The following is a 20700-nucleotide window of genomic DNA, read 5'->3' on the forward strand; positions in this document are numbered from 1 at the left end:
ATAAGGGAAGTTTGTAACAAAAGGCATGATGTTACACTACTTGTCCATGATCAGTGAATAGCTATCCTTCATCTATGACTGCTAAACAAACCTGTGTCTATGAAACTAGCTTCCCCTAATGCAACCAGGGAAACAGCTGGAGTAAGTAGGTAGAGTCCAGGAGGTATATAGATCTGGCAACAACAGTTTTCTGTAGTGGCTCCCTGAAACGCAAGTATGCTTTCTAAAATGCAACCACACTGTTTCCCATACTTACTATAGAAAATGAATTCCTGCAAGTAAGAATTCAATAAGCTTGTTTTCACAATATCTACAAGTGATATGCCATTTAAAACTGATCATCCTTGCAGTGGCTGCTCCAGACTTGTAGCAGCTTTAAACTCAGACAGGACCTCATGCTACAACCAGCCCAAGACAAGAAGGCAAGAATAATTCAGACGTAGAGGTAGTATTTTGTTACCAACACATTTGGGAAAATTTGTCTTTTCACACAATTTGAACAAGAATCCAGAATCCTTGTATCAAAGAAATTGTGCAAGTTATTATGCACTCAGGACTCCGGCTGAAAAGAAAAGGCATGTTCTGCAGCTTGGAAGACATTTAACTTCAAAAGAAACTTGAAAGATAAATATTTGCCTTGTGGAAATGGACACTACACAGAATGAATTTCAGCTGTATCTGTTTGTCAACTAAAATATCTACCTACAAGCCATGTCACTGAAATTTCATCTCTGGCTGAAGAAAAAATACTCGTTAAAAAATCTGTAAAGAATTGTGTGTTTTGTAAGTCATCTTTTGTAAACTGAGCCCTTAAACAGCCTTAAAACAGGTAAGAATTAGGGACTAGCAGTGAATTCACCTGAAAAGCATGAATTTGGACACAGCAGCAATTTTGAAACTCCCAACTGTAGGTCCACTTTCATGATCTACTCATCACAGGGAAAGTCACCGGGACTCTTCTACATTTGAATTATTCATGGGCTCAGACCCTGAACGAATGCACAAGTGCATGAGCTTTCTAATTGCCCTTTGCAACAACCACATACAGAAAGCTCATTTGCTAAGATGCATGGGCAAGACAAATACCAGGATATAAAACCAATTCAAGGGAAAACTAATTTTAAAATGTCAAAGAGCAACTCTCAATTTGTACTCAGATCAGTCACATCAACTCCCACAACTTTGCAGCAGTTGTCTCTACCAGGATATATTCCAAAAACACATTCCAGTTGCAACAAAATGTTTTTTTCCTTTAATACCTCCATCCTATGGAAAAAGGGACTTTATTTTTTAATTTACTTTATTGCATCTGCTCAGAACAGAGTTGAATCTGATGCAATACATTGCTTTCCTGCAAGGCATATGGTATTTGCAGAGTGAGTAGAAGGAAAGATGACAGACAGGAAAAGGTTCAGACTTCTGTAGCCTTGGTTTTGCACTGTGTGGTAATTACACTGAAGAATTCATGACTCACTTTGGTGCATTACTGTGTGTTGCTAAATTAGAAGTTTGGCAAGGACACCAAACAAAGGACAAAAGATATAGTATTGGTTCTTCCAGAATAACTCATCACTGTACCCTCATGGCATCTCAAAGGTTTTTGCTTAGCACCCCAAGAAAACTTTTAAGCAAGAATGACCTATTGAATCAAAAATGCTCTGTAGGAAAGTTAGTAGAAGTAAGTAAAATACCTCCCAAAAGTCAGTGCTATGCTCATCAATCATTAAGATGGTTTGGTAAACTGCGTTCCTTAAGACTTGTTTCTGGGTCTACATGGAGTATTCTTCCAGAGACAACTTAAGACTGCTGTACACTACAGCAGAAACATGATGTAAAGATGAAGCTCTTCCACTATATAACGTGCATAAAGGAAGAAAATGTTTTACAGAAAATGCTGTAAAATGCTGTTTTACAGCAGCTTACAAATGCGCATTGTCAAAATGATTTACATAAAGGCCCTCTAGTCATTTGACAGCTGCAATGAGGCCAAACACACTCAAAGATGTACACATTGGGATAACAATTTAACTCTTACAGACAAATCCTTTTCTCTCAAGTATTGCAGTAAGCCTGGAGTTATGCAGCACACTGGAATTAATCCAGTTTAGCCAGATGCAGCCAATCCTCCATGTAATGCTGAACTAGTTATTCTGACTATAACAAGGAAGTATGGGTACCAGTGATAAAAAAGACCTAGTGTTAGAAGTCAAAGTTTGCTGTGTGCCTCCCTATTTACTTAGTTTTCTCCACGTACAGACATAGAAGCACCTTTCTCCCTGTTAGGAGAAGTGTGGGAATTAACTTGTATTATGTACTTTCACATCTTTTCACAAAAGGTACTACAATATGTAGTCATAAAGTTGTTTAAAAACAGATCAAAGCAGTCCATGCTAGAACACAGAGTGCTTAAAGTGTAAGCACAAATGCCATCTACAGAACTTGCCATTGAGTTCAAGGTCTCCCCCCAAGTAAACCTGGCAAATTCTCAGAAGTAGCAGAGGCAACAATTAATGTTGAAGTCCTCATGCACTAAACAACCACTGTTCTGTATATTACGTACTTTGTTTAAAGGCAAGCATGGTGATTGCAAACAGTTATTTTTAACTCTTTTCAGTATACATCTGTTGAGTTTTTGATTTCCCCCAAAAAATCAGTTATTTACCAATTTGGCAGGCATCCAGATTTCTATATGAAACATGTGAACTAAGCACAAAATAACTTTAATGTGCATGGGTGCATGTATTGTATTTATCTGCTTTGCTGATTAGAAATGCAGTTAGAAGTGCTGGGAGCTTTCAAAGGAACAGCCTATTGTGCCTATCTTCTCATTTCCTAGAGGTCTCCAGGCTTAAAAAACGTTAAGAACAAGACTATGAAGCTTTTCTTTACGTTTACTTGGTGCTCCTCTGACATACGTCCCATCAACTTCACTTGAGAAAGGGATCCTCAAGCTAGATGTAAAAGGGACATAGATTAGGGTGTACTAGATGCCTTGAACACAGCTTTAAAGAGCACGTATCAAGAAAACTCTCCAGCATAAATGAGCTACCAGAATATCTGCCAGTGTGGACCTCAGCCAGCAAGGCAAGCAAATTAAATGCTGCAATTGCTTCTCTGACAGTTCTCCAGCAAAACTTGTACTGAGTTTTGCCTCCCTGGTGAAAAACAGATGATCAGTGTGCACCAAAGGTCAGTAGGTTCAAACTAGCTGAGACCAATGAAGGGAGGAAATTAAAATGCCACGAGGGCCGCACAGAGTATATCCTACCAGCAGGCTCTTTACAAGCTCACTCCAACGCCCACTGAAGTCAATTGGACTGTTTTCGAAGATATCACTGGCTTCAGATCCCACCCTGCCTCACGACAAGGCTTCAGGACACTCATCATTACTGATTTGAGATGGCAGTGCTGCACAGAGAAGAGAGAGGGAGACCTTCAAATAGGTAAGTGCTGAGTTAGGGCTATGGAGGTCAATACACCACAGTGCTGCTCTTATTGAAGCTTAGAGCTGAGGAAATAGTGAAGAAAAAATATGTAAAGATATTCATTTGAATTTGAAAATGGATTTTGAGGTCAGTCTTGGCAACCTTTCAGCATTTGTTTTCTGCCTGCATGTGCAGAACCCTATTTCTAACTTGGATCCTTCAGAAATCTCAGCAGACCCGCAATGTGAATGGCCAGATGTTCAGAAAGGTGAAACTCAAAACGCATATTTGATTCCTGATGCAATTACATAACCTGTCCAGCCAGAAGACAGAATCAACCCCACGTGACTTATGTAAGCAACCCAGATGGAGCTTTGCTCATAAAGCAGTTACTGTTATTATTAGCATATGCACATCTGGCCAGCAAAGCCAACCCAACCACAGTCAGAACCAGCACACTTGGGTCCCAACTTGTTACACTTCGGCGACAGTCTGCTATGAGATGAGTTATAAGACCTGCCTACCTTGTGCAGTAGAACATGACAGAGATGCCCAAATTATTAGATATCCATGCAACAGTGCTGCGAGACTTAGCAGCTCAGGTCCCAGCACAGCTTTGATGAACACTCAGCAATACATCCAAACACACACATCTTTCAGCAGAGCACCACAATGCACAAATGCCCTTATACTTCTCCAAATCTAAGTGGGCTTGTGTGCAGCTGAGATGGAGGCTCCTGCTCTGAGAGCCCCATCACTTTCCACACCCTATTCTGCCTGGGCACAGCCAGCATGGGAAGAAAGCTCAGTCCATATACAGCCAAGCCCACAGGCTGGAAGAGTGGGCTGTCAGACAGCAACAGGGCCTGCGGCCACTTCCCCCCAAGAAGAGGCTAGCTAGGACGTTGGTTGCAGAACTGGAGAATTCTCCCAATCTATTCAAAGCTGCTTAGCAGAGCTGCTAATCAGGTGGAGAAAAGAGGCCATTTCAAGACATACATGTGCATGGCAACCTCCTATATCAGGACAGGGAGAAGCACACCACTTGCGTTTACTCCCATACCCTCCCTACCGGTCTCCCTCGCAGCACAAGCACTCACCACATGCCTGCTCACCCACTGGGGAGCGCAACAAGCAGTTGCAATTGGGAATAGTCTCAGATTTTTCCTGTTCAAGGACAACGTGATCTTTTTTTTGCTATGATTTCTTTCCTTGGCCTTTATATGTAGGCTGCATATGGTACTAATTTCACACCCATTTTCAGATGACGCAACAAAATTAAATGACACGGCCACAGTCACACAGAGATGGCATCATTAATGCCGGGTCCAGGAAGATCTGATTCCCTGTCCTACGCTCTAAATAAAATACAGAAAAAATGGTACATCCCTCCAGTGTTATCACTATATGACTGTAGGACTTCGCAGTCTGACAATATCATCCTACCACATTACAAAACCTACAGTTCAATTTAGCTTTAGTGTCCTTGAGAGGTCGAACTTTCATGGGAAATTGTTGGAGAAATATGGCTTGCATATGTTTGTGCCAGAAAGCTGCTTCTGCTGCTTCTCTCCACAACTGTGATTCCTGCATTTTTTTTTTTTTTTTTTTTTTTTTTGAATTATGACTCAAAGACTAAAAGTACAACTCGGGTTTCAAGAAGAATGCAAATATGCATATTCAGCACCCAAGGCAAATTCTCCCACCGCTGGTATTAGCCTGTCTGAGAAGTTAGGACAGCACTTCTGGCAGATTCAGCTAGTAGCAATCACAATCCCTGCCTGGCCTTTGGACATTGGGGTCTAGGGAGCAAAGAAAAGGAGAAAATCACTTTCTACGGACCTTTCTATTAAAGGACTTTGGAGGCAATTGCCACTGCTGTCTCTCTCACCTTTCTAAGCCTCGGTCCTTTTTTCTCTCCTCACTTTTCCTTCTGTTTCTCAGCCCTCCTGGCAGTGAGGTGCCAGTAAGTGAAGAACTAAATTACTTTCAACAGCACTTACTGTGAGGTACAAACAGGAGCACGTTTGCAGTCCTCACCTGTTTCTTGCTGCCACTGCAATGAATGAGCAGATGAGAAAGTGATGCTGCAGAGGAGCACAGCCTCTATAAATTTCATGGAGGAAGAGAGGCTACAAGGGCACGCAAACTGCCAGCATTTCCCTCCAGGCCAAAGCAATTCATATTTCAGTACTTTGCAGCATCCTTCCCCCTTCAAACTGTTTTTGCAGGAATGCTGATATCTCCCTCCTGAAAGGAAGTCAAAATGCTTGACCAGAAGTATGAAAGGGGTTCAGCTGGTTTCTCTGAAGTACTATGAGGAAAACAGCTCTGGGTCTAGCTGAACTCATGGTCTCTTGGCCACTTCACTCCCCTTTTGCTACAAGTTTAGAACACAAACTGGTGGAAATACAGCGATTAAGCTCCAATACTCATGCCTCCATAATGCATCCCAGAGTGCGCTCAGGCATCTGCTAATACACCACAGACACTTAGTGCACGCTGCCCCTAAGCCAACACTGCAGACCCTGTGCACATATGGAGCAGCTGCACAGCAGAAACCTTCGGCCCCAATTTTTATGCTGATCTCCTCACTGAGTTTTCAAGCAATATGCCAAGAAACCAGGAAACTACATCTTCTCTGGTGTATAGAATAACCCCACAGACTTGTTGACACTGATGCATAAGAACACGAGAAGTCAGTCTCCATAGACATCACATGAGACAACTCATGCATTGGCAAACCTTGATCCACCAGGCGCTCAGAAGGGCAGTGATAGCACCACCCTCACTCAGCCCTACCCCACATCCTGTCCAAGCTTGGCACGCACCAGTGCTCTGCCCTGCGCCAGTGCCAGGACGCTCCTACCCCAACAGCACTGCAAAGCAAAACAGCATCCAAGCAGCCCTTGACCCCCCAGAATGGGGTCTCTATACCCAAGAGGCACACAGCTTAGTCTACTTAATTATTAGAAGGCACCTATAATTACCTTCTCTGAATTAAGGAATACACAATATGAGTAGATAACAGGCAGTATAAGTAATTTCCTTTTGTTCTTCCTCTGATATCTATCCTTACTGTTTCCTTCTAAATAGCTTTAACCTTACCAGTCTTAATCTGCTGCCTTTGAAACATTTTCAGATCTGCTACTTCTTTGCTCTTGATGGAATTCATTTTCCTTGATTTGTTGTCTGTTGCCAAATGAGTCATCAGGTGCTGGGAACTCCATTGCATCACTCTACATTTTAACTAAACACAGACATTGAATTAAATTTAACTTCTGCTTTACCTATAGCCCTTGACTTACTACATCATTTCCTATTGTTAACTGGAATTTGAAAGCAGTCTTTATGGACTCAAGTCAATATTTGTGGCCTTTTATTATATGAAAGTCTTAAATTACATGACCATGGGTATTTCAGAGCTTAGTCCAACAAAGCACTGCACATCAATGAGCTGATGGGACCTCTGCTCCCTCTGACAGGATTAGGCATGAGGTCTCCACCATCCTTTCAGTCTGTTCAGTCCTTGATTATCAAGCTACGAAGCTGAAGACCAGTAACCAGGGCTTCCAGTGAGTTCGGTAAGCAATTGAGTGGCTGTCTGTGTGTCACTGCCACTCAGAGCCAAGCTGAGCTCAGCAGATGCTGAAGACGACAGTGCTTCCTGCAAGGCATGCTCCTACCCTGCCACAGCTCACAAGCCCAAACAGCAAATGAGTCCACCTGAAAACACAAATACAGTGTAACTTCAACTTCTATGAGCCATGGTATTAATACTTATATGTATGGCAGTCAGGACTAAGGTGTTGAAGTTGAGGTCTGGGCAGCAAAGCTAAGCCCCGATCTAGTCAACTTGACTTGAGCTGCCTAGATATTTTACAACACAACACCCACTGCACTAGTTTGTGCCTATTCTGCATGTTTTCCTGTGAGGAAGAACAGAAGTCAGAGCAGACAGCCACATACAGAACATTAATCTAAAAGATAATAGGAAAAACCTTGCAAGAGGAGGATTCAATTCACTTTAATACCAAGAAAATCTGTATTTCTCACAATGACACCTGGAATAGTCAACACTTGGCTGCTCCAGGCTCAGCTCTGTATACAAAGGTCATGATATTTTGTCAGTGGAGGAAAAAGGCAGAGATGGACTAGTCAATAATTGACTGAGTCTCATTACTCACTGCAGTCTGTATCTTGTCACCATGTCCCTATCTCAATGTTTTAGTTAAAAAAAAAATCACTGAAAATAACTTTTTGTAGAAGAAAAAGAAATCACCAGACAGCAAAAAAATCCTGTCTTTTTCTGTCAAAGGTCACTCATCACTTAGGTCTGTTTACACTGTACCTTACATCAACCAGGAAAAATACAGAGCAAAGCACACACTAATAACCTCTCCTTTGGGTGCAAAATTTCCATGGAAACCTTTTAGTCTTTTTTTGAAGTTATCTAGATCTTCAAAGAACCAGAGAAGGAAAAAGCATGCCCTTGAAGCCACTTTCACTTTGCATGTCTAAGATTCCTCTTCACAGCCCACCCAGGAGTCATGACCTTGACAATTCCTGGCAACAGTGCAAAATTTTCATCTCCCAACAGGGAAGGTAAGCAAGCAATCATCTTCACCACTGATAAAAAGTCAACTACTGCTGTGGATGATAGGTTGTGTGCATATATTACTTTTATCACTCTTCTAACTAGGATTAAACCTGAGGACAGTACTCTGGTGGTACAGACACCGTACAAACCCCAAACAGCAGTTAGTCCTTGCCTTAAAGCATTTACACTCTGAAAAGACAGTAGATAAATCAAGTCTTATTATCCCAGCATATAGATGGACACTGATCTCAGAGAGACTAGCACAGAAGCAACCCCAAAGGCAGATAGGTCGGCCTTTTAAGAGAGCCTGCAGCACAATTACGCCAAGTTGTGCCAGGGCCAGCCCCAAGGGCTGTGACGGCTTCACATGGAGATCCAAAGAGGTTCCACATTCAAGAGTGGAGCAGACCCAGATCAGGGCTCCTACCTTTAAGCAGCTGGATTACAACCATCTTGGGGCACCCTGGCCATGCCATGCAAGGAAGCAGCTCAGCCAGGGTACATGGGAGTTCATTGGGAAGCAAGTTGTGTTGAGTTCATAAAAAAAAATTGCTAGGAATAGAGAGGGCATTCATTTTAATACAGTTTTTTAAAAAACAGTGTTTTCACAAACACCTGAACAATTTGGGAAGTGAGGAAGAAAGAAGGCTGCTGGAAAGCCAGGTGCCTTTCATAAGCAGCCACCTTTCACATGTTCTTCTCTAAACTTAACAGCCTTCACAGCAAGGCTCAATTAGAGAACAAGAATATCATGACTGTTGGAAGAAAGGCTTTTTTTTTTTTTTTTTTTAAGGGACAACTTTGCAGAAGAATTCTCCATGACCAAAGTTTTTGGTGCCTTTAATAGCAAATCTCCAAAGACATAACTGCACTTGACTCTAAACAGAGTTCAGGAAACCTTTTCTTACTGCCTACCCCTAAGAAAGTAGCACAGGAGAAGAGGAATCAGAGGTGTGGGAAAAAGGAGGTGCAAGGCAGGACTAGCAACTCCACTCTTACCAGGAAGACAGTGCACTTTTTGCTTCCAGTCATACCATACAGCCCTTAGATATGAGTAATCACATGTCCCAGAGGATGCTATGTGTTTTAAGCAATTTTCTGATTCAGGATTCACCTAAAGTCTTTCAGATCTTCCTATACAAAAATATTCTTAAGATTGAGCTTCCAGCGAGGCTAGTCAACAGTATTAATTATTCTCTGCAGAGCTGAGACCTAAAAATATCATGACAGTATCTCTGTCCTTTAGTGTCTCCTATTAATAGATATCAAAATGATCTAGGGTGCTCTTCCTATCTTCTTTCAGGTGAGGGAGCAGAACTGAAGCAATTTCTAGCACCATGCAACCAGGGAGTGTCCAACATAGGACTAGTGTCTCTCAGAGGCAGCGTACTTTGCAGGCTTAGGTTACACTGCCTAGTTGCAACACTCTCCCACAAGGGATTTTTTAGTATTTCAATTTCTATTTCAGGCTGTGGCATGCTTAAAATGTCATTACGGCTTGCTTTCTTACTTCCTCAGGTTTTGTGTTTTTTTTTTTTTTTTTTTTTTTTGAGATGATCTGACTGAAAATTCAGCCAAGATGCAAGAAGCTCAAGTCAAAAAAAGTCAAAACATCCATAGAAATCAAAATTAGACAGAGAAAACAATTCCCAGAAGAGTTTTTCAGCATACAAGTAAACTGTTCTTTTGTGCATGGATGCACTCGTATGCGCAAGCATGCACATCGCAGCATGCAGAAGCATCCCGTGTGCATGTGTAACTACAGCCTGCTTTAGCATCAGCACACATTTTTTCCTGGCATAAACTGATGTCGCTCCATTGATTTCAACAAATCTGCAGAATGATTTTTATGTGTAATTTAGTGAGCCACATTTTATATACTTTAAAGAGATTCATATACTATTACCTGAACTCTGTGTGTTTTGAAACAAATACACAAAGAATATAAGCTAGTTGATTATAGGCTATAGATATATAGGCTAGTAATATGGGCCTTTTTAAAATAGGAATCAGTTTTATTACAGGAGATGAGCTCAGGTGGTGAGCATGCTATCATGTCATGCACATTGAGATAGCTTGTTTTGACTTAGTTTAAATAATTTTTTAGATAATACAGCCTCCTAAGCAGTTAATTTTCTTTTATGATGTCCTACCACTTAAGAAGGGAATTTCAGTCCCTCTAACATGGCTATATGCAAGATTATTGCTCTGCCTGAACCACTGGAGCAAATGCAATACCTTCGCAGGCCAGTCGCATTGCTTCAGCGACAACAATAACCGTTTTTGTTCCTGCGTTGCCAGCCAGTTATTTGTTCCAGCTAACAGAAGAATTAAGCATTGTGAATCAGATCCTCAGCTGATATAATTAGATGGCATTTCATTGAAGTCAAGGCCAGCTGATCCCAGCTGAGGAGCTAACTCCTGATCTGTAGCAGCAACAGCTGATGAGTAATAACCGGACCAGCAAGAGTGCTCTTTTGTCACCATAATACAAGAAACAAGCGCTCAGCTTTTGGTTTTCAACAGGTTTCTCAAGCAATTCCTCAGGTTTTGGGTCATCCACAACTTTTTCCCCTTCAGTTAAAGAATGGGAACATTCAAAGCAAAAGACTGAAGCTGGAAATTTTGGCTTTCTAGAAATTAGCTGAAGATGGCCATGTGTTTCCAGGATGGACTGAACTTTGCCCTGTGCCGTGACAGCTAGACAAAGCCAGCCAGCTCTGCCGGTAACAGTGAAAGCCAGACAAGTGCCTCCCTTTCATTACTGTTTAGCTCAAGTTTGCAGCTCAGTGCACCTCCAGTCAACCTTAGCAAAACCATTACGGGAAGGGGTGACTGCCCAGGCTGCCTGTTTGATATAAGGAAAAGATTTGGTCAAGATTTGTACTTAAAAATATCATGCAGCTAACAAAATCTTGGACTGGAAAGCAGTAAAAGTTTAGTTGCAGTTAAGTTTGCCTTTTTTTTTCTGTAAGATGTGTACATATATGTAAAGACACACTAACACATCAGTTCAAACAAGTATCACTGATCTCATACACAAACCAGAAAAAAAGCTACAGGCTTGCCTTCTGTTCAGTAGACTGATCAAGCATATTCTTCAGCAATAAAGGTGATTTTCACAGTATGGGAGGTTATATGCAGTACCTGTCAGATCGCTGGTGTGAGCTGCGTTTATAAGGCAAGCACCAATAAATTGGATCAGCACATGCATCTTCGCCGAGGGAGAGCAGGAAGAACTCCAGGCAGTGCCACAGCAGGGGCCAGGCAAGGCAGGTGATGCCCTCAGAACTTCCAGCATCAAAGATACAGATGTTTTCAGAAGGGAAAATCTATTTTTCCATCAGAAGTAACAAAAAAATCATGTTGATAGAAAATCCGCAATCGGGCCTGACTTCCAGCTCACCCTGCCACATTCAGGCTTTACATCAGAAGGCTATAAACAGTTTTAACAGAAAATAATAGCTTGGCATGTTTACTCACACAAAACCACGCTTCATTTATTTACCTCAATACGTTACCACATACACTGACCATTGTTGCTGCTCAGTGAGGCAAGGAAACAAAATAGGAAAAATAAGCATCTACATAGATTTTGCCAGCACATAAACTATTAATTCACACGAAACAATGAAAAAATGCTGAGATTTATGACAGCACTCCTGAGTTTGCCACTATAGTGAATAAAAGCAGAGATAAAACATGCAAAAAAAAAAATACACTCAGTGTTAATTTGTGATAAAAATATCTACTTGCTTCAAAGCAATCTTACATTATGATTGTAGTGATTTAACACAAGATTTCCAGTAACATTCAAATACTTCCAAGAAAACACAGGAAGGATTTTTTTAAATTCAGGAGGGATAATTTAATAGCCAAAAAAAGAAAGAAGGAAAAATAGAGGTGGTGATGAGGGACTTGATTTCATTGAAATTGGCTGCATACAATAACTTATTAATGTCAGAATATTCCATTAAGAACTCATTATTTCCTTGTTTATGTAAGGCTAGCAATTATCAGAGGTAATGTTGGTCCAGCACACAACAGAAGAGAAATGAAAAGCTTTTGGGTGACAACCTAGAATTCCATGGGAAGGCATAGAGTTTAGAACAGAAAAAATATTTGCATGTTTCTTACTAAGTCTGAGCCCTTAGAAAGTAAGATGCTTCAGAAGTTACTTAAAGCTGTTTACTATCTGAATTAGGTGTTACTACAGAGGCCCTATGGCTCTTCACAGATCAGTTCTGTGATTAAAATCTTATTCAAAGACTTGGAAATAATGCTCCAGGGTTGCAGAAATCCATCATTCCCATCTAAGGCAGATGTTTGAAGTCAAGGTAGCTACCGTGCATAGGACATGGAGCAGTCGGGACAGGGAAAAGCCAGACGTGCCTTGGCTTCATTCCCTCACGTTATCAACCAGCACAGCTTAGAGGCACAGAGGGGCTGTATTATACTACTACCAGGATGATCATTAACAGACAGTTTCCAGAATGGACTGGAAGGCTTGGGAAAAGAGACTGTGGGAAGTACACATTGCCCCTTACCCAGAACTAAGGTCACAAGCTTCTCCTGGTAGTGTTTGCTGACAAGCCTGTCCATCTTATTTCACAGATGACCATATCAGTGAGCAAAGGAATTTGTTTCATCTTCAATATCTGCAAGTAATTAGACATTTTTATTGCATGAAATAAGAATAAAAGAAAAAAACTGATTGAGGTAACAGTGTTTGCTCATCAGCGCTGGGAGAGGCTGAAGCTTGAAAGATACCAGACAATTTAGTGTGAAAAACATATTCAGACTGTTAAAGAGGATGGAGAACACTACACTAGAGGCAACCCAAATTAACCAATAAGTAGGATATTTTCCAAAAGTCCAAGGAGTCTGGGAAGGCCAGGACTAGAGCTGATGGACATCCTCCCAGCCAATGGCATGGCCCAAACAACCCACAGAAGTTGCAGGGAAGAACATGGCAGTAAGTGCTCTCCTGGGCTGCCTGTGACTGGATTCCCAGCTGCCCTTCACCCTGAATTATCAGGGATGGGGTGCAGCTGAACACAGTGCACTGAAAGACCCTGTGGGTCAGTTTTTGCTCAAACATGCTAAAAGGAAAGTGCCACTGCATATTTACAGACCTAGGGAGAGTTGACTCCTGTCTTTGAGAGGACTCTCAAAGACATTAGCTGTAGACCAATAGCTAGTTGCTACAACTGTAGCTAAATAGCTGCAGACCAACAACTCCATCACAGGTGCTTACTAGAAGTTATCCAGCTGCTGACATTTGCTGTTCAGCACCTCATCTTGACTAGCATATGGGTGCTATCTACACTAGAGAAAAGTTTCCCTAGAGTGTTAAGAACAATCTTGCAACTGTGAGACTTAGAATTCTTCTAAATAGGAGAAAAGTGAGGGAAGAAACATGAAGAATTAGAACAGCTCTCCTTTACTCACAACTTCAAGAAATTTTGATTCTGGCAAAATTTGTCTACAAGGGCCAGTTCCAGAGGGAATACATTAGATGAACCACCAGCCAGCCTCCCATCTCCAGATGGATCTGTAATGTTTAAAAGGCTTAAGAAACAACAAGCCCACAAAATAATGTTAGGAAGATTCAGCCAAGCAGAAGCAATCTAGATGAAGCAATAGTTACTTGCATAACCAATATTAATCAAAGGATGCATTGATGGGGACAAAAAAAGGAAAAAGAAAGATTTTTAAAGCTGTTGCCAGTTCATGATACAGCTCTTTAGTTTCACCTTCTGAGAGTTATGATTAATTACATTTAGTTGCTTATATCATATTTCAAAGTTGATCCCATTTGCATCCTACAAGTCTCACACATGGAGTTACATGTCTGATACAGCGCTTCCTTGTTGCAAAATAACAGATGTATTCAAGCAATTTTAACTTAAAGAACACATTTAAATAATCTTCTACTTCCTCTTCATCACATCTGTTAGGACTCACCTCCCATCTAACAGCCCTCATACCCACGAGCTCAGCTCTGTGCCTGGGGCCCACATGGTAAATTCAGCCCTGGCACTACCCCAGTTGCATTCAAACACAGGGCTGGGATTTGACAGGATGACAGACTCCAGTCACATCCAAGAAGCTGAACTAGCAGCACAAGATATATTAGAATGAACATGAAAAAATGGACCTATGACTAAACAGACTTATAAAACACATGCCTGGAGTTATAACATGTACCCTACAAATCCTCTTGTGCCATGCTAAAGTAGATCACGTGCCATCTCCAACCTTATGGAGAGCTATGAAGAACAACAAGCAACTTATCCAGGACCTCTCAGAAAATCAGTAGCAAAGGGAAGGGAACACAACCAATCCACGTGAAACTACATCCAAGTAAGGAGCAGCAAATACCAGCCCAAATGCTTCCTTCCAAAGTACAACTAAAACTCAGCAGCTACCCACTATAGATCCAGGCTTTATGACCACCCTCTAACACAACACTCACCACTCCTGAAGAGCAGCTTCTCACCATCCTTCCTCCATTCACCCACCCTCTTCAGCCCAGGCTTCAGCTCCCACCTGCCTCCTTTTGTCTCCTTGGACTTGATTGACAATCTAGCCCAGCTGACACCTCCTAAAAGAAAGCCCTAGCAGCTGAATAGAAAAAAGGCTGCAAACTTGCCTATTGTTAAACATACCAAACTTGTACGTACAGGTGCTAGGGTGACATAATGGCTTTTGTGACTGTACCAAGAAAAAGCCCCTCTAGGACAGCAAACAATTCTTCCCACATAAAGGCTCACTGACACAGGGCAGTCTGTAGCATCATGGCCTGTAATACCTTTTGTTTCTCTGAGTCTTTTTATTCCCCCTTGGAAAAGGAGTGACTTCCCTTGTGCAAAACACGGCAACACTGTAGAGTGCACAGATGTGTTTCAGGCAGAGTATAAGGCTCCTGGTGAGGGAATAGTGCCAGAAAGAGCCATGGGGGGAAGCAATGCTTTAATGTTGCTTAACCCATGGAAAAATGAGTCAGCACGATGAGCTTTAAAACGATTGTGTGTCAAGGTGACAGGGGATGGGCAGAAATCCATCTTCTTCCCACTGTAGTGCTGCGCAACAACTCTCTGGGCCCTGTCATAGAACGGAAAGCAAAGGGGAGCCCCAGTCCCAAAGACAAAATCAACAGCTCCGAAGATCCTCCCCTCCTCAGCCAGATACCAGCAGTCCAGAACCATTGGAGTGACTCGTCCATTCCTCTGAACAGATGTAAAGCTGAGACAGCCACTAACAGCACTTGAAGGCTCTCAAAGCTCTCCTGGCCCTGGGACCTCTGAATCCCACTTGCCATTAGGCTAATCTGGCCACCAAGCAGCCTGGGCAGCTGACGGAAGCAGAGGGAGGCCAGATTACCCTGCAGCACATTTAAGGCTTATCACAGCCCACAGGAGCTCAGATTTAAATAAAATAAAATAAAATAAAATAAGACTGTTCCTCAGGAGGAACCAGGCCGCCGCTTTCTGTTTTGACCTTGCTCGGGCAAGGGGCTGGGGGAGAGGGGGCACGGGCAGCGGCTCCATCTCCGAGCCAGACAATGACATAGCAGAATTGCCGCGCCGAGCCCGGGCAGGCAGACTGCACTAATACTTTGCAATGCTATTAGCACAGATTTTCCCTCCCTCCCTGCACCGCTACCACTTTATTTTTTTATTTTGAAAACCTTTGTGGAACAGACGCCCTCTCCTTGCCCCAGTTGGAGCTGCAGTAGAATGGAAAGGGGGGGGGGAGGGAAGGAAGGAGGAGAGGAGGGGAGAAAAAAAAACCCGCTTTTGGTTGAGGTTTTCCTGTTACTATCACTGTAGCATTTATTTAGCCAATCTCCTACCTATGACGTCTGGAAGGCTGGAATCATGGCTTGCTCATAATATTTAACACACCCACTGAAAGCTGGAGCTGCAGAGCTACTAGTCCAACCAGTCCCCAGCATTCAGTGTAGCTGAAAGAGGTTTTCACTCTGCACCTGCCAAAGATCTCTCCCCCCTCTCCCCTTCTCTCTCTCTTCCCCCCTCCCTTTCCTTTCTCTTTCTGTCTCGCTAAACGGCAGATCTGTAAGACCCAGCAGAGATCAAAGACGGGACCTCTTTGCTAAAAGGAACCTCTACCGATCTATATTAGTTTCTTTCCTCTAATCTCTCCCCTCTCTTTTTTTTCCCCTGTGCCATATTTAACCTTTATGTTGCAGTTGTGCCATCAGACAGTTTTGCAGCCAAAAGAAAATCAACCCAAGCCAAATCGAAAGCCCAGCTTGGATACAGCAGCCACACAGACTTGATCTCAGTTGAACATACTAATCTTTCCCAAGCACTGGACGCAATGGATGAAGAAACTGGATCTGCTCTAAGAAAATCATTTTCCAGCCAATGTTCTTAAACAGTCTCAGAGAAGAGAAGGAGCGAGAGCGAGCGGGAGAGTGCTTCTGCTGCATCACTGGTCACATTCAAAGGAAAGGAGCCAGCATTTCCAGCACAGCCAAATATTATGGATGATTTGTTTTCTTCTGCCGCCTTTCCGTACAGGTTTTATTAATATTATTCTTTCCCTCTCCCCATCTTTTTTTATTTAATCAGCGCTAGTATCAGATGCTGGTTTCTCGTCAAGAACCAGTTTTCCCTATTTGTCGCGATCCCTGTAATAAAGAGAGAAATCGTGAACAGATGGCTTTATATATTGCAATGCCTCTGGCTTTGTTTTCCTATTGATTTTAAAGGCTCGGTCCGGTGCTCTTTTTTCGTTTTCTCTCCCCCCCCCCCCTTTTTTTTTTCTTGTGTTTTTTTTTCCTGTTTTTTTTCCCTCCCCCTCCTCCTAAGTTCTTGATGATACTGAGAAATGAGGACCTATTGTTTTTAGCCTGCTTATTTCTCGGCGCCTATGGAGATAACTTTATTGACTTGATCGCTCGCTTCTCGACCCGCGAGGAGGCCGCCCGAGGCGCGGGGGGGAGCGGCCGACCCCCGCCCGCCGCGGCTCGCTCCGCCGAAGCGCTCCCCGCCGCCTCCCCTCCCCTCCTCCCCCCCGGTAATTTCTGAGCCGCCCCGGCCATGAAAATGCTCCTGGTCCGCAAGTTCCGGGTGCTGATCCTCATGGTGTTCCTCGTCGCCTGCACCATGCACATCATGATCGACCTGCTGCCGCGGCTGGAGCGGCGGGGGGCCGACGGCCGCCCCGGCTGCTCCTGCCCGCCGCCCGCCGCCGCGCCGCCCCGCGCCGCCCCGCGCTGGCCCGGCAAGCACACGCTGCGGATCCTGCAGGACTTCAGCGCCGAGCCGGGCTCCAACCTCTCCTCGCAGTCGCGGGAGGCGGCGGAGCGGGCGGCGGGCGGCGGCGGCGGCGGCGGCGCGGCGGCGGCGGGGCGGGCGCGGCGGCTCATCGGCCCCGGGGCACCGCGCCCGCCGCCCCCCGCCGCCGCCGCCGCGCCGCTGGCCGCCCTCTTCCAGCACCCGCTCTACCGCGCCGCCCTGCCCCCGCTGGCCGACGCCGACGTCCTCTTCAATGTCAACAGCGACATCAGGTTCAACCCCAAGGCGGCCGAGCAGCCCGAGTGGTGAGTGCCCCGCGCCGCGGCCGCGCCGTCGGGACGGAGCGGGGCGGCGGGCGCGGGGCGGCGGGCGCGGGGGCTGCGCGGCGCCGAGTGCCCCTGCCCTGCCCGCGGCAGCGCCGGCCTCTGCCTCGGGCCTCCTCTTGGAAACGTCGGCGTCGCCCGCCCGTTTCCGAGAAGGGAGTGACGGAGGGTTAGGCAGAAACAACTCAGGTGTCACCGGGAGGGATGAGAAGAAAAAGAGGAATTGTACATATGCTTGAGCGGTTGTTTTCCTGCAAAGGCGATGCAAGGAAATGAAGAATATAATGCAGGAACAGCAGGACGCTGGAGCACCTGGGGCAGAGGGGCCGTATGCCCCAGTATCCCGTCTCCGGTGCGATACTCCAGGGCCAGATGCTGGGGGACAAATGGGAAAGAGAGCAAACGCACAGCAATCCTTCCCCTAGTGTACGTTCCCCGTCTCCCACTCCAAGGCTAAGCAATGAGCCCCGGCAACAACATACTAACTTTTCTCAAAAGCAGGGGCTAATGCCACAGAGGCATTCATCCTGGCAGGTATTTCAGCCTTCAGGATCTGAGTCGTGGTACATTTTTTCATCCTGAATTAATTCTCTGTGCCCTAACACCTCTGCTTACATCTAACTTTCAAAGCAGTTGGTTGTCTCTGTGAATTGTTTGCCCTATTGGCTTGTAAGAAATGCTTAGAAATTTCAATGACCGAAAAATCAAAAGGCTTGTCTAATACAACAGCACCCTCTCTCAAACACAGTGACATTGTAATGTTTAAACAGCTGCAATGTACCACGCAAAAGCCCTGCGAGCAGCGTGATTTGGATCTTAGGAAACGGTATAAATGTTTGTGATTTCTATCTCAGGAGTACATGAATTGTCCGGGCCCTTTACATCTAATAATCAGAACTAACTGTGACATGAAATACCTGAGAAAGTTCAGTTTCTTTGTGGAGAAAAAAAAAAAAAAAGTCAGCAACATATGAACATCTGGAGATGACTAAAAACATGGTGGACTTCTGGACTGCAGATATGTGATAGTACAGCAAAGGGGTTAAGAGCCCAGTTATCACTGAAGTCCACGATGCAGCTGCCACTCATGCTTGTTTTCATTAGTGACTGCACCCAGAGTTCACAGAAGTAATAAGAAATTTAGGAGTTAACAGAAATTTAAACAATTCTCTCCTGTAACGGTAGCTTGCCGCTCAGGAGGGGGAAACACCACTCAGAGTTATTCTTTAGCAAACCAGATCAACGTGATCTGGTTTCTTCTCATTCTGTACCACGGCATTTAAATACGAGAAGAGGAAGAGTGAGTGGGAGCAGTCAGCGCAACAGTTCAGATTACTGCTGCATTATCAATTTCCAGAACCAGCTCAGTGTTAACAAAAAGTTCAGGAGGATGCTTTCCTTTCCGTGAAGCTCAGGAAAGAGGTTTGCAACCTAATATAATCTAAACACAATATAAAACATGGAGCGCCGTGTTTCTACTATATAAGGGCCTCCTCTCATTCTCGGTGATGTCACTCAGAGTTTTGCTCCTGACTTTCATGGGCTTTAAATCAGGCATGAAGCGTGTAGGTGAAAATCCCGCTTCCTCGGCATCGGAGGCAGCTCTCTCTGGCCTCCCTGGGGTCGGGAGCCGGCCCTTTGGTTGCAGGCTGGCTCAGGAGCGAACTGCAAGACTTTTCCTGCCCTTGGAGTGCTTTGCCCCTCTGCCTTGTCGCATTTTGAAGCCCTATTTCTTGATGCCTGTTACGAACTGTAACAATATTTCTTTCTCTTCATTTTTGGGTTTTTGTTTTTGTTTTTGATGGTAGGCAAAATGAAGATAATGAAGAATTTTTGCCAACTGGAGAAACCTCCATAGACTCCTACCCAAACTGGTTAAAATTCCACATTGGCATTAATCGGTACGAGTTGTATTCCAGACATAATCCTGCAATTGAGGCTTTACTACAAGACCTGGTCTCCCAAAAGATAACCAGTGTTGGTATGTTTGGATATATATCATTTTTATGATTCTTTGCTCATTGTTCAGGATCTCATTGCTGCTTTTATATTAAATAGTGAATATTTTGCATGGCTTCTCTCTGATGTGCCTAAAACATTGCTTCCTGCCTTCTGCACTTGTTTTCCATGTTAAATACAAAGTGGTCTTCCAAAGAGATATTGTCAGCTCTGTATTACCTGCATAATTGAAAAGTCTACCAGCAAGGCAAAACCGATTCATTTCAGAGGTCTTGCAGTCACAGTCAGATTGAAAGTGCCCTTTTTGATTATTTTAAAAAATATGGCAATAAAAAAAAATGTCAGTCAAAGGTAGGTAGCATCTTGCAAGAGGTAGATTTGCATTATTATCTGATCATTATTTAAAAGCGCCAGCCTGGCAGCGCTCGTGTTTCTGAGGCAGGAGAGATGAGGCTAATCTGCAGCCCTGTGGGAATGGCTGCAAGGAGGAAGCAGCAGAGCCCGGTGCATCCAGAGCTGCCAGCGCTTTGCAGCTCAGCAGAGCTCACACTGCTTTCTCGGCTTTAGGGAGAGAGCCACAGCATCGAGGTAGCCTCATGGCGAGCGGAGTTCAGCTCTGTTTATTCTTCCTATAAATCTGCAACTGGGATGTGCCCACGCTGACCTTTGGCTGCGTTGATACACGGTGGAACAGTCGAAGGCTCTTCTCCGGGGCTGATTAATGACAGTATGTGTCTCCTCGAATTTAGCTGGGTAGCTGCACTGGAAAGAAAAGCAAAACCCAAAGCCCCGGGATGCTGAGCGAATGCAGGCTGCGTGGTTTCTAGAGGCAGAGAGCTGCAACACGGCCAGTGGTTTCCATCTGCCGCATAGAAAATGAAGTTACTTGCACTGACCACAAAGTTGCTAAGAACGTTTTGCTGGGCTGAAATAGCAGGCGCTCTGTGAAACTGCTGATTGTATGTGTTGCCACCACTGGATGAGGTCATCAGGCCTTTAACCCTGCAAGGAAAAAATCCCCATGGCTTCAGCAGGAAATGACCCATACAAGAATAGCACGAGTAGGCCCCAGGTTTACATTTTCCATCATGTGAGTCATGCTGGCTGCCGAGCAACCCCAGGAA

The 20700-nt window shown here is 44.1% G+C and overlaps 1 protein-coding gene across 1 annotated transcript in view; it reads left to right on the plus strand.

Moving 5' to 3' along the window:
* The first annotated feature begins 15977 nt into the window (after positions 1-15977).
* Positions 15978-20700, plus strand: part of FAM20C (FAM20C golgi associated secretory pathway kinase) — a 57640-nt gene continuing 52917 nt past the window's right edge. The window contains exons 1-2 of the mRNA XM_062587960.1: positions 15978-17599; positions 19426-19598. Of these exons, the coding sequence (XP_062443944.1) occupies positions 17097-17599; positions 19426-19598 (676 nt within the window). The 5' untranslated portion in view covers positions 15978-17096. The remainder of the gene's footprint in view (positions 17600-19425; positions 19599-20700) is intronic.

This window comes from Rhea pennata, chromosome 15 (genome assembly GCF_028389875.1).
Source record: "Rhea pennata isolate bPtePen1 chromosome 15, bPtePen1.pri, whole genome shotgun sequence".
NCBI lineage: Eukaryota > Metazoa > Chordata > Aves > Rheiformes > Rheidae > Rhea > Rhea pennata.